This window comes from Marmota flaviventris, chromosome 9 (assembly GCF_047511675.1).
Source record: "Marmota flaviventris isolate mMarFla1 chromosome 9, mMarFla1.hap1, whole genome shotgun sequence".
In the NCBI taxonomy this organism is placed as follows: Eukaryota; Metazoa; Chordata; class Mammalia; order Rodentia; family Sciuridae; genus Marmota; species Marmota flaviventris.
Window position 1 is genome coordinate 14,725,165 of NC_092506.1, and position 17,425 is coordinate 14,742,589.

At 48.7% G+C, this 17,425-nt stretch overlaps 1 protein-coding gene across 1 annotated transcript; it reads right to left on the bottom strand.

Annotated features, from left to right (window-relative positions):
• Window positions 1-713: 713 nt before the first annotated feature.
• Smtnl1 (smoothelin like 1) lies at window positions 714-11,026 on the bottom strand. Its single transcript, XM_027944288.3, has 8 exons — window positions 10,981-11,026; window positions 6,785-7,488; window positions 6,380-6,512; window positions 6,217-6,268; window positions 5,026-5,184; window positions 4,735-4,849; window positions 4,413-4,564; window positions 714-884 (listed from the first exon to the last, which is right to left on the bottom strand). Exons 2-8 carry the CDS (start codon window positions 7,484-7,486, stop codon window positions 740-742), a joined length of 1,458 nt encoding a protein of 485 aa, XP_027800089.2. The 5' UTR covers window positions 7,487-7,488; window positions 10,981-11,026; the 3' UTR covers window positions 714-739.
• Between the last annotated feature and the right edge of the window lie 6,399 nt (window positions 11,027-17,425).

Sequence of the window (17,425 nt, forward strand, 5' to 3'; positions counted from 1 at the left end):
TTTCCCAAATATAAGGGATGCTGGCCATGAGAGAATAGGCCATCCTTGGCCGGGGGTGGGGGGCTTCAAATAGCTTACAGGGATAATACCCACATTTTACAGATGACGTACCAAGCACAGAGCACATCAGTGGACTGCAGGGGTCCACTCTGCCAATCAGGTCGGAGCCCACACCCCTTGTAGCCATGCCAGCCTGAGATTTTGTGATGGTTGTTTGTTTGTTTTTGAGCAAACACGCTGCAATGGCTGATAAAGCCAGACAGGATCGTTAACAGGAAATGATAACCAGCTCCAGGTTCATCGTGATGAACCATGGAACGAGGAAAACAAACCGAAGCTTCAGCCACAGTTGGAGGGATTAACTTAACCCACAGGAAGAACTTTCTGGTTGCCTACAAAACTACTGACATCCCAGGGACAGAATGTGCGTTATCTCAATAGAGTCACCCCAGACCCCAGCAGCCCAGTTTGGGTACGATTTCTAGAGAAACCTCTATCTCCTGTCCTGCAGTTCCCCAATTTGGGGAAAAGCATGGAAAGAGCAGAAGAGAACTGGGAAAAGTGCCCCCAGTGGCTCAGAATGTACTTTGGCCACCACTTATTGAACACTCATGGGGCAGAGTCCGGAGAGCAGAAAGGCAAGACGGGGTTTTACAAAAGTATTTTTAATGCAGTTGAAGCTGGTGCCACTGCTGGTCAGCTGGGCAGCCTGCCGCCTCCACCCACAAGGCCTGTCAGCTCATTTCTTCTTGGTCTTCACCAGCCCTTTCTGCACGAGGCTGCGGTACAGCTCCTGGATGTAGGTGTACACGCACTTGGAGTCGGGCACTGCCAGCCGTACCATGTCATCTACCTCCAGCAGCTGGGCACAGTCCGCCAGTTTCCTGAGGGATGGGTGGGATGAGGATTAGAGCAACACAGGTGAAGGATATGGGAGCCAAGGACACGGGCAGGGGTAGCTCAGGGAGGATGAATCTTATCAAACCATGTATGTTGGAGCTGGAAGATTGTCTAGCCAGCCATCCCACTGTATGGATGAGATAATTGAGGCCCCGACTGATTTAAAACTCAAACCCAGCAGGGCATGGTGGTACATGCCTGTAATTCTTGTGACTCAGGAGGATGAGGCAGGAGGGTCCCAAGTTCAAGGCCAGCCTCAGCAATTTAGCAAGGCCCTAAGCAACTTAGCAAGACCCTGTCTCAAAATTAAAAAAATAAAAAGGGCTGGAGATGTGGCTCAGTGGTAAAGCGCCCCTGAGTTCAATCCCTGGTACAAAAAAAAAAAAAAAGAAAGAAAGAAAACAGAAAAGAAACAAAAACCCTCAAACCCAGCTGGCTTTGATTCCAAAGCTTCCATGTCCTCACATCCTTGCCTGGGAGCAGGACCCTCTGGTCTCTAGTTCTACATTAACCTCCTCCTTCCATACATTTGTCTATCTGTCCAGAACTCCTGCTAGGCCAGTCCCCTAAAAGGGCAGAAAACAAATCCTAGCCACAGTGCTGGGGTGCAGCTGTAGCATCCACAAGAGTTTCATTCATTCTGACTCTGTGTATTTGTTAAGAGCCTACTGTGTGCCAGGCACTCTTCTAGGATCCAGGAATTCAGCAATGAACAAAGCCCAAACTTCCCCACTCTCGTGGCACTGAGAGTAATCATACATGTGAAGTAGATGCCACATCAAATGGTGAGAGGTGCTGGAGAGAAAAATAAGGCAGAGCAGGAAGAGCATCCGCTCCGGTGTTAGAGAGGGGATCCGGGATTTTTCATAGGTTGCTCATGATTTTTTAAATCATATGCATATCTGGGGACAGGACTAGGGATGGAGGAAACAGCACTTACAAAGGCCCTGAGACAGCCATGTTTGGTGTGTTTGAGGGGCTGCCGGGAACTTAGCAGTCGGTCCTTTCCTTCTAACTTCCCAGGTGCCCTGTGAGGCCATTTGATACTCAGCTTTGCTGAGGCTGATAAGCTGAGCTAATCGCTGTTGGGGGCCTCACTACCCACTGTCAAGTGCTTTATCAAATAATTGCCTTTGGATGGTCTCACTTACTGGTCCTCAACCTGCCTGCGGAGGAACTGAGACTCAATATATGGGGGATTTGCTCCAGGTCAAAGTGAGTGACAGCTGGGACTCAACTCCAGACCTGCCTGATGCCTTTGGCACCTGCTCTGAAGCTAGGTCTCAGCAATTCCAGGCTGCCAAAGCCACCGTGGACACTGGCAGTAGGAGAGAGGAGGGCCCCAGCGGAAATCCTCTCTTGGGGCTGAGACAGCTGGGCTGAAATCCAAGCTGGGCTGGCCAGGGAGCTGGGGGAGGGATGCAGACCCGAGCATTTCGAAGAACAAGACAAGCAAGCTCCCTACAACCAAGGCAGTGACCTCAGCCCCAGGGGAGGCAAAACCCTTGTTTCCAGGGTGGTAGCACTGGCCTCAATTCAGCCTTGGCCGTTGCCTCCCCTCATCTCAGGATTCCATGGGAATCAGGAAAGTTCCAGAACAAAGCAGTCATATGTAGTGACTGGGCAGGGGGCCCTTACTTTTCACAGTTGATCTTTGCACCAAACACTATGATAGGAAGCTTTCAGAGATGTTAAGTGAGTTTCCCAGTCATCCAGTGGGAAGGAGGGGTCGAGGTTCAAACCTAGGAACCTCTGCTCTGTTCTCCTGCAGCTGTCTCTGCCTTCTCTGCCTCCTTTCCCTTTTCACTGTCCAACGCCTCCTGTCAGCCTCTAGGTGTCCTCTGATTATTCCTCCTGCCTTCCTGTGACCCTGCCTGGCTTGGCACCAGACACCAAGCAGCTGCGGGAGGCCAGTGGCCTGTGCCCTCCAGGCTGGGGATATTTGGCCGTGTCAGAGCTGAATGGCCTTCTTTCTGATGTTCACGATGCTCCCTACAGCCCACCCCTGCCACTGCCCTCCTGCACAGAAAAAATCAGGCAAGCTCTCTACTTGTATCCACTGCAGGATTGTGGAGGACAAAATGAGACCATCCAAGGAAACCCCTTGGCGGAAAGCGTGGTGCCTGCTCACTGGACTCATGAAACTGTCATCGTTAAAGGTGTTTCTGAGCCCAGGGTGGGACATGGTGCTCCTCACTGCCTCATGCCCCCACCCCAAACACCCCCATCCTATCCCATGGCAAGATAATTTGGAACTGGAAGGAACCTTCTGGAACCTTGAGTCTGGTGTTGGGTTTATTTTTCCCTTCCAGTGCCAGAGTTGGAACCCAGGGCCTTGATGGGTTAGGTAAATGCCCTTCCACCCATCTACACCCCTCACCCAGAGCCTGGCAGTTTCCAGATGGTATCCTTGTTGTTCTAGGACCCTACAGATGTGCCTCAGGGGCCATCTTGGGAAGGGAGGGGAGGGCGCTGAGCTCTTCCTAACCTAAAAAGTTCTCCCTTTAATCTGTTTTGTAGTTGAACATTCATTAAAGTTTTCTTTGAGGAAATCAGCCGTGAAGAAGAAAATGTTGAGAAGTTCAGATCAATATTAATCCTTTCTTGTTGCTGATGGGGACATGCGATCCCCCCTGCAGGTTGGTGGCCAGGCCTGGATTAGATTAGAGGGCTCGGCCACCCACGCCAAAGTGCTCTCACGTTCTCATTATCTAGTCCCTGTCCCTGGACTTTGGAAATACACATGGGGTCCTTCCCTGGGCCTCAGAGTTGCCCTCTGCACAGCCCTGTCTCCCCCCTGGTAACTCAGAAGCATCTCCTGTGTTCCTCCCCAAGGCTGGAGAGAGCTCCTGGACTGAGCTTCTCATGGGTAGAGACGGGGGCCTGGGGCTAAGGCTGACTTTGGAGCAACGATTCCCTGTCAGGCTGTGAAGTGAAAAATAATCATCATAGCAACTGTGGACTCATTCATTAGATTGTGGTGACACAGCCAAAGTGCCTACTGCGCCGGGTTAGGAACTGTTACAGGAGCTTGATTATTTTACTTGATCCTTACAAGAACGCTGGAAAGGAAATATCATGCCTATTTTAGAAGTTGGACTATGAATGTTCAGGGAGGTAAAGAGTCATGCCCAAGACTATGTAACTGACAAATGACCGAGCCGGAGTCTGACCCCAATCTCTGCAACATTCCTGTCTAAAACAGCAGGCCTGTCTCTTCTCTGTCCCTTACCCTGCCTGAATTTTCTTGATGGCACTGTCACCGTTTGATATTGTTTTCACCTCTGTGTGTGTGTGTTTATCCATCTTGAATGGGCCCCCTGAGCGAGCAGGGGTTTTTGCCTGTAGAAGCCACTGACGTTTCCCCAGAGCCCAGTGCTCCATAGATACCTGTCGATACATGAACGTGTGGCCTGACATCCACCTGACCACCACTGTCCACCCCTGTGACTCCAGCCCACTCTTAGGCGGCCCGAGCTCCCAGCGGGCCTGCATCCCGGGGCCGAGCTTACTCTGCAGTGGAGAAGGCCAGGGTGAAGTTGTGTCGGCGCTTTGTGGGGTCCAGTTCCGCGTAGTCAAAGGCATCAGGGAAGAACTTGTGGATGAGAGCACAGAAGGCCATGCCACTGCTCCAGCTGGAGGAGAAATTCTGGATATCCACGTGCTGTGGGGCCAGGGGTGCAGAAGGCCTGGTGACCCTCGGGCCAGAGGGCCTCAACTTTGACCCTCTCTCCCTCCCTCTCTTTGGGGTTAGCACCACTCAGGCCCTCCCCAGCACCACCTCCCTGGGTAAGGGTCCCCTGCCTCATCCATGGGTCCCCGTTCTGTGCCCACCTCGTAGTTTCTTGTCATGGCCCGGCACCACTCCAACAGCATGTTCTTGACCCCGCCAATGGCGGCCCCAGCTGCCTTAGTGTTCCGGAACAGGGCAGTGGGGCCCGAGGCTGCCCTGGGAGAGGGGAGAGGTGTACAGGCTTCCCCAAAGGGCCCCACTGGGAGGAGCCCCAGCACCCCAATGTCAGTCCTCCTGCCCTGGCCTGGTCTTTTCCCACTGGCCCTCAGGCCTGCAGCTCCCCACCCCTCCCATGGATCCCAGGGCAAGCCCAGCTCCCGCCTGTATCCTACCCGCCAAACTTGTCCACAATGGCTTTGCGATTCTGGGCACGGGGTCCCCGGGGCCGAGTTGGGACTGACACCCTGCGCTCCGGTGCCTTCTCCTTCTTCTTCTCCCCGGAAGGAGGGGACTCCGTGGGACTCTGGGGCACATCGCTGGGTGAAGACTCACTACATGCAGAGGTCAGAGGTATGAGAGGAGTTGGGACCACTCATGTAAGACACAGGGCAGGGGGCACTGCCACCTAAATGGGCAAGGGCAGTTGTGGTGCCTATAGTCAGCACTTACCCTGTGCCCAGCACTTGGAGGGGACGAGAAGGAATAAAGAGGCTCAGCCTAACTTTGGGGAGCATGTGGTCTAGTGAGGCCACATGGGCAGACTAGGACCCATCTGAGATCTGACCTGAGTTTGGATCTTGGCTTTGCTTTTATTTGCTGTGTGATCTTGAGACTGTCACGTCACTTCTCTGAGCTTCAGTTTCCCCATCTGTAAAATGGGGATAAGAATACCTACTGACAAGGCGATTCTAAGGCCTGCAGAATAAGGAGACTGGGAAGCACCTGGAGATGCCTGCCACACAGCAGCGTGACTGATGTGAATAATCTGGGTGTCTTTCCCTAAGAAGGACAAGGAGGTGGATTTATGTGGGATGCCAAGAAAGATTCTCGTAATGACTGAGGTTGTGCAATGCAAGCACAAGGCTGGTTATCCAAGACATGCTGCGTTCAGGGCACCGTACACTTTATGTTCACGTCATTTAAGCCTCACAATAATCCTATGAGGTGGATACAATCGTTATGCCCACTTCACAGATGAGAGGAGGTTAGGTGACATGGTCAAGGTCACACAGCTGGTAAGTGTCAGAGCCACTGTCCAAACTCAGGTTTTTGGATCATGCTCTCATGGATGATGCTGATACCATAGGATTCTGCACTGTAAGGCAAGCAGCTCCTGGGAAGACTCAGTGATGCCGAGGAGGAGCCCCAGCTGTGGAGCGGGAGGTAGGCCATGTGTCCCTCATGCTTCCTTCTGTCTCTCACTTCTTTGGTTTCCTGGGCTCTGCCCTGGGATAGGAGGCTGAATGCCAGGAATCCTGGAACATCCTGAAATCAGGTGCTGGAGGCCCAGACAGAGGTGACGATAACTTGAAGGGAGCAGGAGGTAGGGGCAGTTGGAACTGAGCCCCAGAGCTTGACCTTACCTGGCTGAAGGACTGGTCTCTCCAGAAGCTGCAGAGTCTGGGCCCAGTCCATCTGCAGGAGAGACGGGGGAGGGAAGCTGGGGCTCTCCACAATGCGCTCTTTGCATCTGACTCCCCAGGGCAGCCCCTGCAGCATCCCGGGGGTTCACCGGCTCTCACTCACCTGGGCTGAGGCTGGGGCCTTCCTCCGTGGGGCTCTCAGGCCACTCCTCAGGGGAGCTGGGTATCACCGCTGCCCCTTCCTCTGACTCTTTTCCCTCATTCCGCTCTTGCTCTTCAGTGGCATCCCCTGGCTCCTGTATTGAACAGGATCTGGTTGGGCTCACAGTCACACAAGCCCATGCCCAATGCTTTGTGAGGACCACAGAATGATCTAGAAGGTAGCCGGGAGTCACAGCACTGCATCCCTGTTTCCCGCCACCACCCCCAGGCTCTTCACATCTGGGAGGAAGACTGGACCTTCCCAAAGGAATAAAGCGGGGAGGACTTGCTCCCTGGCGATCAGAAGACTCCAGAACCTCGTTGTTGGTGGGCGAGGGGGCATCTTCCTCTTTTCTGCCTCACTCACCACCAATTCTTTTGCATCAGAGTCAGCCTCCTGTTTCCCATCCGCCTCCTGGGGTTCTTTCTGCTCCTCCTCTTTCATGGCAGCCTTCTTCTGAGATTCAGTCTTGGTCTCCTTGTTGGCAGCCTCCTCCCCAACGGCCTCCTTGGGTTCTGGCTTGTCTTTGTCCCTCACATCAGCTTTCCCCCTAGAATCAGGCTCAGCCTCTTTCTCATCAGCCTTGGCCTCTTTCTCACCAGCCTTGGCCTCTTTCTCATCAGCCTTGGCCTCTTTCTCACCAGCCTTGGCCTCTTTCTCATCAGTCTTCTGCGTTTCTGAGGCCTGCGTGGCCTCCTCTTTTGCCTCCGCCTCCTTGGGTTCAGATTTGGTCTCTTCTTCCCCGCCAGTCTTCTCCCGAGAAGCCACTGTGGCCTCTTTTTCAGGTTCAGCCTTGGCCTCCTCCTTCCCACTGGCCTCCTTCTGGGATTCTTCTACCTTAACCTCATCTAAGCCGTTGGCTTCCCCCTGGCTTTCCACTGGCATGCCACCCTCGCCTGGTGCTTCTTCCTGCTTTCCTGCCCCTTCTGGAGGCCCCTCTTTGACAGTCTGCCCAGCTGTGCCTTTGGTCTTCTCCTCTGCAGAGCCACCTCCTGACGTTCCAGGGTTCTCTGTGGTCGGAGAGACGGGAGTCCCATCCTCAGTGGGTTTTCCTTCCTTCTGCTCCATGTCTGGAAAGAGAAGGCAAGAGGACCTGCTCATGCTCCATCCCTGCATGAGGTGGAGACCCCACCTTCCAAGAGTTCTTGTCTGAGAGTCAGGATGCCTGTGGGTCAGGCCTGGCTCCCCCATTACTTGGACACGATGCTCACATATCCACTTGTTCTGGGGTAAATGAAGGCTACAGTACCGTTTCCCCAAAGGTGGGGCAGTTGGGCCACATTGACTTGATGTTGGGTGGTATTCACCTAACCCCCGCCCCCAACACCCTCGTAGCTTCTGGCTTTGACTTTAAATAACATGGGTTCACATGATGCCTTTTGGATGATTTTGCACCCCACTCCCCGCCTCTCTTTTCTTTTCTTCTTCTTCTTTTTTTCTTTTTTCAGTAGCAGGGATTGAACCCAGGGGGACTGGAATTACAGACATACACCACTGTGCCCAGAGATTTTGCCTCTGTGTTTATTAAGCCAGTGAAGTGGCCACACTTGGATCCTAGCATCCTGGAACACCTGTGGAATAATTGCTACTTGGCCCCCTAGAACTCAAAGCAGGCAGGAGTACTTCCACAGAATTATCTCTGTTTTGTTTCCATTGTAGGTATTTTTACAGTTACTATTTCTGGCAAGTGATATTGAGTTTCCATTTCCAACAGTGATATAAAGTGTCTTTTAAAAATACATTTATTGAATTTTAAAATAAGTTAATTCAAAGGAAGGCATTCAGGAAATTGGAGTACAGGCAGTGCAGATGTAACTAAATCATAGAGGTGGTGTAAAAAATGCTGAAATATGGGAACCCCTGGGCCAGCTGCTCTCTGAATCACCGCCAGACTGTGGTTCTCAGAAAAGGTGGGCAAAGAAGAGTTTGTTTTGGTAAAAAATAGAATCGTACTCAGGCTAGCTTCTGCAGGGAATTCTCAGCCTCCAAGTGCTCCTGGAAGTGTGTGAGACATCATTCTCCTATTTCAGTCCTGTGGATACTTAAGATCTACAATAACAGGTGAGTAGGGGGACAGGTCCAACTCCTTTATCCCCCTGCCTTTCTTGAGGGGGTAGTTACAAAGAAAACAATCCCCAAATAGGGCTCAAGGCATGACTCAGACCATAAGAAAAGTGGTCACTCTTGTCACTGGCTAAAAATACTTCCTGCCCTTGGCAGTACTATCTTTCTTGGTGATAGTGCCCAGGGCACCTGGGTAATTGGGACAGAGCACAGGAGGCAGGAATACATGCAGACAGGGACAGGGCTCTGTTCCTGCCACCCATCTGGGTCTTACTGCCCCCAGATCAGAGTCCTGGGGTCCTTAGATTTGGTGACCTCAGCATTTCCCAGGAAGGAGGCTGGGTTCATAAAGATGCAGTCTATAGAGTCCACCCTCCTGCTCAGCCCCCGGGGTTCAGCAGGCCCAGCAATGTATCAGAGTAAGGAGGAACAAGGCCCCGGGTGGTGGCACTTCAGCACAGAACAAGGAGGTCCTGGACCTGGCTTTGACCCCCACCTTCTAGTCACCAGATCTGAGCCCAGGTCAACTGCTTCTGACTCTCAGGGCCTTAATTTCCACTAACAATGACAGGCTTCATCTAGATCCCATTCTATAGACTGTGCTGTGTGGGAAATTAGGGTCTCCCACCATACTAATAAGGTTTCCCGTGGACGTGGGAGAGAGATGTATTCTCTGACCAAAGTTCTTCTAGAAATAGCCTGCGCTTCACTTAGAGTACACGGCTTCACCGGCACCCAGTAGATCTCATATGGCCCCTGGTAAAGGAAGCGTAACTTTGCCTAACCTCCAGGTTACTCATTTTTCCCCAAACTGATTTGCACGGGCTTTTTTCTTCCTCTGCTTTTTTTTTTTTTTTTTTTTCTTCTTATGGGACTATTTTCCTGAAGAGCATCTACTGCCCCCTGGAGCAATACCATGTCCAGCAGGAAGAAGTATGCAGAACAGCTTGTCTGAAGGATCCACACAGCCCTTTCCCCTCCTGCTCTGTTCTTGGGGGGAAGGTGGGTGAAGTAGTGGTGAAAGTCAATGATTGGGGGTCTTCCTGGGATCAACCCCAGCTCCCACTGTTTAGAAATGGTGTGATCTTAAGCAAGCTACCTACCCTCTCTTGTTTTAATTTCTGGGGATAAAAGTAGGCCCCACGCCCTGGGGATGATGGAGGGTTAAGGAAGCCAGTTTGGAGGGAGCACAGCACACATCAGGTCTTAGGGTGGAGGTTGGATGCACCCTGCCTGTGCCAGATAAGGTCCTGACCTGGCCTTGAGGGCATTTGTTCGTGAAACAAGGCAGAGAGAACTGAATGTCAGTAAGATGATGACAAGCCCTTTTTATACCCCCAAGTGTAGCAGTGTTGGGCTGAGACGCGCTGAGGACTCCAACCCCCTTCTCTCCGTCGGCACGTCGCCCACCAATGGCCATCCTGCATGCTCATCTCCTCAGCTCTCCACCCTCCAGACTGATCATAAATAGACATGGAGTGAAGGAGCCCTACTGCTGAGGGGCGGGGACAACACCACCCACACCTGCACTCACAATTCCCAAGCAGTTGGCAGCTCTGCCTTACCTGGTCCTTCCTCACTCTGGCCCTTCTGAATGGGTGGTGTTATTAGCCCCACTTTACAGACCAGGAATTTGAGGCTCAAGGAGCTGAGGACCCTATGACCAAAGTCATAGGAGAATAAAATGGCCCAAACCATAGCTAGAACCCAGGCCTCCTGACTCCCGGGAGAGAAACCATACACAGACACTGCTCCCAATAATAACTCCTCAGCCCAGTGTCCCCTCAAAGGTCCCACAGCAGCGACACCTCACCTGTGGGTAGAGCTGTCAGGTACGGCTGAGGAACTCCTCTCTCTTCTAAGTGCACACTACTAGGTCCTTGGTGAAAGTTTCTCCACCCCCTCCTTCCTGTCTAACTCTCTACTTCCTTCCTCCTTCCTTCCCCAGGAAGCCCCCATATCATCCCTGTTTTGTGTCTAAGGCAGCACTGCAGACAGCTCCCTCCAGCAGGAAGAAGAAACCCAGGTTCCAAGCCCCAAAGAGCATGAAGGATGCCTGTTGTTTCTACTGATTTCTCCACCACCCACCACTACCCAATCCATCTTCCAGTGGACCTGAGGCAGCCCCTCTTCCCCACTCTTCCCACTTGGCCAGAGACCCTCCCTTGGAGGTGTTCCTCTCAACAGCTCAGAGTCCACCTCCCAGCCCCACTGTACTAGCAATACCCCCAAAGTCCCCTCCACCCTTTGAGGTCCTCCTCATGGATGGCCACCTGCAGGCTACTCTCTCGATGAGTTCAAGGTTACCAACTCCTCAGGATCAAGTCCCTGGGCTCTGGCATCTAAAGAGAGTTGACATAGTGGTGGAGAAAATTAGAGAGGAACCTGGATTTCTCTAATTGTAGGATCCTTCGTGGAAGCCCTGGCCCTTAGAAGGTGGGCGTTGGGATTGGCAGATGGGGAGGGACCCTTAGAAAGGGGCGCAGGCCTTCTCTTACCTGGAGGCCTCTGCCTGGGGCTTGGGAGCTGTCGCCTTTCTCTAGTTGAATGGCCTCACTCCCGGGCTGCCTTTAAGCCCCAGTGACTTCTAGCCCCCAGCTCATGGGCCCGCCTCCCTCCTGCTCTTCCTCTCCCCTTCCACCCCACCCCACCCCCACTGCAAGAGGACTGGGCTGCCCGAAGAGCATTGTTTACTGCCCTGTTGGTACAACACTTTCCCCTAGACTGGGAGGCTCAGATTTCCCCTGAGGATCTGACAGGTGGCACCTTTCAATCACGCTGTGTCCCTCCCTCCCTGACCCGAGCAGCATCAGTCCTGCCATCACCTTCCTTCCCAATGTGCCCTGGCTCTGGGGACCCTGACAATCACTGCAGAGCCCATTTAGGGCCTGGTTCCCAGTCCTCTGGGCCCCCGGGCTCATCCAGACCACTGTGGCAAGGTCCTGTGCCTTCTCTCAGCCCCTGGCCCTCAATGTTCCTCCATGCAGTCTCTTTCACTCTCAGATCTGGCAGCTGCTGAAGGGTGGGCTGAGGAGGGGCTGAGTGGGCCAGCTGCTGAAGCAGAGGATGTCTCAGGCTCACGCTGGACAGAGAGATTTGACGGGGGGAGGGGAGTCTAGAAAATACCTAACTCCCGGGTTCTGTTTTGAGCTCAAGTAAGTGGTAGGCTTTGAATGCATTTCTCTGCTGAACTGCAATTTTCCTTAGTACGAAACCAAAACATGTCTTTACCCTCGCTCTGTGTCCTATGGTCTAAGAAAGGTGCCACTTTGGAGAATGTGGGCAAGAGACATTCCTGCCACTTAGGAGACTTGTGACTCCTCCAGTGAGGCTTTCCCAGACCCCATCCCTCAGCCACTGCCTCCATTCTGTTCCTTAAATGTATTGACTCTTTTCCAGACTCGGACTGGTTCTTCCTTCTGCTCTTTGCAAGACTGGCTCCTTCTCATTCTTCTGGACTCAGCTCAAATTTCCTTTCCTCAGAGACTCTTCCATGACCTTCAGTTCCTCTCCCGCATTTCAGCCTGTTTTGTGTTCTTCATAATACTTAATGGAATCTAAAATTACCTTGTTCATTTCCTTCTTCTCTAAGCTCCATGAATCCAGGGAAGTTATCACCCATGCTCATGGATGTATGTTCAGGGCTTTGCAAATGCCTGGTGTATATTAGATGCTTGATAAATAAACAGCAAATTAACTAAAAAATTAACTGATCAATAGAAATATGGAATAGGAACTGGGGTCCTATGCCTGGGATGATCTGGAAGACAGATGGTTTTGCACAGCCAGGTTTAGATGCCCATGGTCAAACAGTTCAATATGAATGGCTGCTGGCTGCCTCTAGTATTATGTTCCCTTCATCCAACCAGAGTTTATCTGTCCAAGACTGGTGAGTGCTTCTACTTCTGTCTTACTGTCCTTTTTCTTTTTCTTTTTTTAAATCCATTTCTCTCCTTGTCTTACTGCCATTAGATACTGAAACCAACAAAATAGTCAATCAATCATCGAAACTTATCTTAGACAATTCTTTTACTCGTTGATTAAATGGTTTTTGAATACCTACTAGGTGCTGGGGACATAGCACTGAAAACAGATCATTTTAGTAAGCAAGCCAATACATTTTAAAAAATGTAGTATATTAGATGGGGACTGGTTCTATAGAGAAAAGTGAAAACAGGAAGAGGATGGGGAAGTGAGGATTTCTTTTTTGGGGGGGATGCACTTTTAGATAGAGTGGTCAAGGAAGGAATCACAGAGGCGGTGGTACAGGAGGGAAGAACTGAAGGAAGTGAGACTGAACATGGGCGAACTAGGGAAAGAACATTGCAGGCAGAGGGAATGGCAATGGAGAGAGGGAAACATGTTTGGCGTGTTCAAGGAAGAGAGAGGAGGTCAGCAAGCTGGGGCACAGCGCTGGGCCAGGAGAAGAGTTGGACATAAAAGGCAGTAGCAGGGATCTGGCAAATCATGTAGGGTCTTGTCGGTAACTCTGTCCCTTTCATTAAGGATTTTGGCTTTTGCTCTGTGATTGGGAGCCACAGGAGTGTTTTAGGTTGGGAAGTGATATGGTCTAACTTTAGTTTTTGACAACATCACTCTGGTTGCTGTTTTGAGAACAGTTGAGGGGGAAGCATGGGCTTTAGAAGTGGGGACACCAGCCAGGAGACTCTCTTAGTGACTCAGATGCAAGATGAGGTGACTTGGACCAGACTGTCAGCAGTGGAGATGAGGAGAAATGGTGAGGGACAATAACAGCAAGGGCCGTGATGAAGACTGGACCAGCTTTCTCTTCAAGTTGATAGAATGTTCTCTCATTAGCTCATCTCAGGGCAGTCCAGGGAGGACACCTGTCTTTGTATTCTCTGTACCTTTCATGAGTGGTCAGGTACCAATGGGGACATCCTGAGTGACAACCCTTCATCCCTTCTCTGGAGTTGAATTCCCATCCAAGAAGACAATACTTGACCCATGGTGAGTGGCAAATACACAACTCCCCTGTGTAAGGCTGGGAACAGAGAGAACTCAGGGTAGAGGGAGAGGCCAGAGTTTCAGCATGGTGCTGACAGAGATCTGCAGTTTTGGATAACATATCAGAAGTTCAAGAATATCCTTACAAGCTAAAGCTATCTAAGCTGTCTTTTTCAGGGACAATTGGAGATTTCTACTTGTTGGGTCTCCAAATGTCTGACTATGTAAGTATAGGAGAAAGACACAATCTCACAGTAAATAACGACAACAATAAAATCATTATCAATAAGAATAATGATTCTCAGGTGCTGAGGGAGGGTGACATGGGGAATTGCTGTTCAATGAATATAGTTTTAGTTATGCAACTTGAATAAGTTCTAGGGATCTACTGTAAAATAGATAATGATGTTTCATTATACACTCATGTATTTATGAAGTGGGTAAATCTCATGTTAAGTGTTCTTACACAATTTAAAAAAGAGAGGCCCTTTTGAGAAATTGGGGAAAATAGAATATTTGCATTAAATCATATTAATAATTAAATTATATCAATAAACTACTATATGGGGCTTGGGATACAGCTCAGCCTGTATGAGGCCCACGGTTTTGGTCTTCAGCACTGCAAATGACAACAAAACAAAATAAAATAAAAACAAAACAAAAACCTATAATTTTGAGGGCATGGAAATAGAATTTTTGGGAAAAAGAACTTCATTTGTTAGAGATTAAAAACAGATGAAGAAAATATAACCAAATGTTAACAATTGTTAAATCCTGGAGATGGATATATGGAAGTTCAATTGACTGTGCTTTCTACTTTTCTGTATGTTCTAAATTTGTCCTGACAAAAGCCTTTTGAAAAGGATGAGAACAATGATTTCTTTTTATTGAGTATCTATCATGGATTATCTTCTTTATTCACATTGTCTTTTTGATTTGTTTTCCTTTCTATAGAGATTTTTTAGGCTTTTTATTGTGAAATAATTATAGGTTCACAGGAAGTTGCATAAATAGTAGAGATAGACCCTGGATACTCTTCACCCAGCTTCCACTAAAAGTTAAATCTTGGGAAGGGAGAAGGTGGAGAGCAAGGGTAAGTCCTGGGGACTTAATTGGAATAAATTATACTCCAGGAATTTATAATTATGTCAAAATAAATCATAGTATTATGTATAACTATTATGACTAATGAAAAATAAAATCTTACATAACTACATATAATATCAAAGCCAGAAAAATTGACATTGGTACAGTATAGGTGTATATTTCTATGATTTTTCTTTTTCTTTGAGTTATTAGGGATTGACCCTGAGGTATATCCCCAGCCCTTTTTATTTTTGAGACAGGGCCTCCTCAAATGGTTCAGGCTGGCCTCAAACTTTAGATCCTTCTCCCACCTCAGTCTCCCAAGTAGCTGGGATTACAGGAGTGAACACCCACTCTTGGCCATACCACATTTAGATGCTTGTCACCATCACCTCAATCAGGACACAGAACCATTCTATAACCCCTCAGATCTCCCATGTGCTACCTACACTTCCTTTCCTCCACAAGCCTTCACCTCTAGTGGTCTCTTCTTCATCTCTTCATCATTTTGATAATGTTATGTGAATGGAATCATATAGTATATAACCTTTCAGAACACCCAGTAAGTATCCCATTTAAGAGTCAAATTCCTTCTGTAAGAATCCCTCTCCTTTTTCCATGCAGCTTCTTAGTCATTCATAATATGATGATTATATTTTCAAAAGCAAAAATGAGTATGTAAAAAACGTGGATGTGTAACCGATGTGATTCTGCAATCTGTATACGAGGGAAAAATGGGAGTTCATAACCCACTTGAATCAAATGTATGAAATATGATATGTCAAGAGCTATGTAATGTTTTGAACAACTAATAATTAAAAAAAGAGAAACAAACAAACAAACAAAAAACAAAAGCAAAAATGAGGGCAGGATATGTCCATTAAAACATCTGTACTGGGGATCAGAGTGTAGCTTAGTGGGACACTGAATGCTTAGCGGGACACTGAATGCTTAGCATGTACAAGGTCCTGGGTTCAATTTCCATAACCCTCCAGAATCTGAAAGGAATATCAGAGCAACATAATTCATCATGGCCTAAACATGGAACAATCAAATGTCCATCAACAGAGAAATGGATGCATGAATCCTGGTATATTCAAACAATTAAATACTAGGCAGAAACAGAAAAGAATGAACACAGACATACACAACAATTCGAATGAAATCTTACAGACTACTTTAAGTTAAAGAAATCAGGGACAAAACAAAATAATGCATAATTTTATTTACATGTGGTACAAGAACAGGCAAAACTAATTGATAGTGATAGAAGTCAGAATAGTAATAACATCTAGAGAAGGTGTATTGACTGGGAAGGAACATGAGATAACTTTTGGAGGTGCAGGAAATATTTTATATCTTCATCGGGGTGTAGTTATATGTATGTAAAATATTTTTAAAATTAATTCTTAGTAGGAAGTTTAACTGGAAATGTAACTTATTGGGAGAGCAATTGCCTATCATGTGAAAAGCACACACACACACACACACACGCACACACAATAAATAAAGTTTAAGACTGATTTGTTTTACACCATTTACTGTATGAATGTTATACTTCAATCTTAAAAGAATCAGAGCATAGACTTTTATGAAGATGAGTCCTAAGGGCAGTAATGGAAGGCTGATGTTTAAAATTAAGAATGTTGGGGCTGGGATGTAGTTCAGTGGTAGAGCATATGCTTAGCATATGTAGGCTCTGGGTTTAACACCTACTATCCCTACCCCAAATCAGAACTGTTTTTGGACAACTACAAAAGTGTAATGATAACTATACATAAAAATGTCCACCCCACCTCCTCCAGTGGGAAATGTAGTCTTGCGTCTGTCCTATATTTTCATCTTGTAAATGAATTTATGGCTCAGGGCGTCTAATAGAAGTTGAATAAAACAGATTTCATACTTGTCTCCTCTTTTGCAATAGAAACCGTATCTTGCTTATCTTTGCAGCACCTGGCACGATGTGTGTAGAAAGCAGGAATGTTCAGGAACACACAGCCAATGGAGCATTGGTTCTCAAATTTGTTTGCACATAGAAATCACTTGGAGGATTTTTTTTTTTTTTTTTTGGTGGTCGTGGTGGGTGTGCTGGTGATTGAACCCGGAGTGCTTTTACCACTGAGCTACTTCTCCAGCTTTTACTTAGTTATTTATTTTTATTTTGAGACAGGGTCTCATCAAGTTGCTGAGGGAATCGCTAATTTGCTGGCCTCCCTTGTGATCCTCCAGCTCAGCCTCCCGAGTCCGTAGAATTTGAAAATTTGCTGATACCTCAGAGATTCTTATTTAATTGGTAACTTGTGGGGCGGGATCTGCATCTCAGTTAGTTTTTCTTCCACACTGGGGGGCTTTGCCACGTTGCTACATTCCCAGCCTCGCACCCTTTTTTTCTTTTAACTTTTTTACTTTTGAGACAGGATCTTGCTAAGTTCCGCAGGCCCGCCTAGAACTTGAGGTCTCCCAGCCTCAGCCTCTAGAGCTGTTACCGTTACCGGCGGGCGCCGCAGTGCCCAGATGGGAATCGAGTTTTGTTTTAAGAGTCCCAGGTAGTTTCAAGGTGCTACAGAAACAAAGGGCCGCAGTTTGGGGGTGTTCTTTCACCTTCACGCATGACTTACGCGCAGGTGGGTGTGAAGGTCGCTGACTTGGATCGCCAGCCCCTTCCCTACACCAAACACACTCAAACTTCCCGGGGATGACCCCACGAGTCTTGAAGTCTAATCAGGCTGCAGGCGCTCTGCACACCCGACACCCCTCTATGGTACGTAGGCGTCCCCTCTAGCATTTGAAAGTCGCCTTCCCCCTCGGCCAGCCGGCAGCTCCCTCTCTATGGTAGAGGATTTCCCAGCAGCGCCTCAGTGGTATTTCTTTCCGGATCAAAGAGGAGGC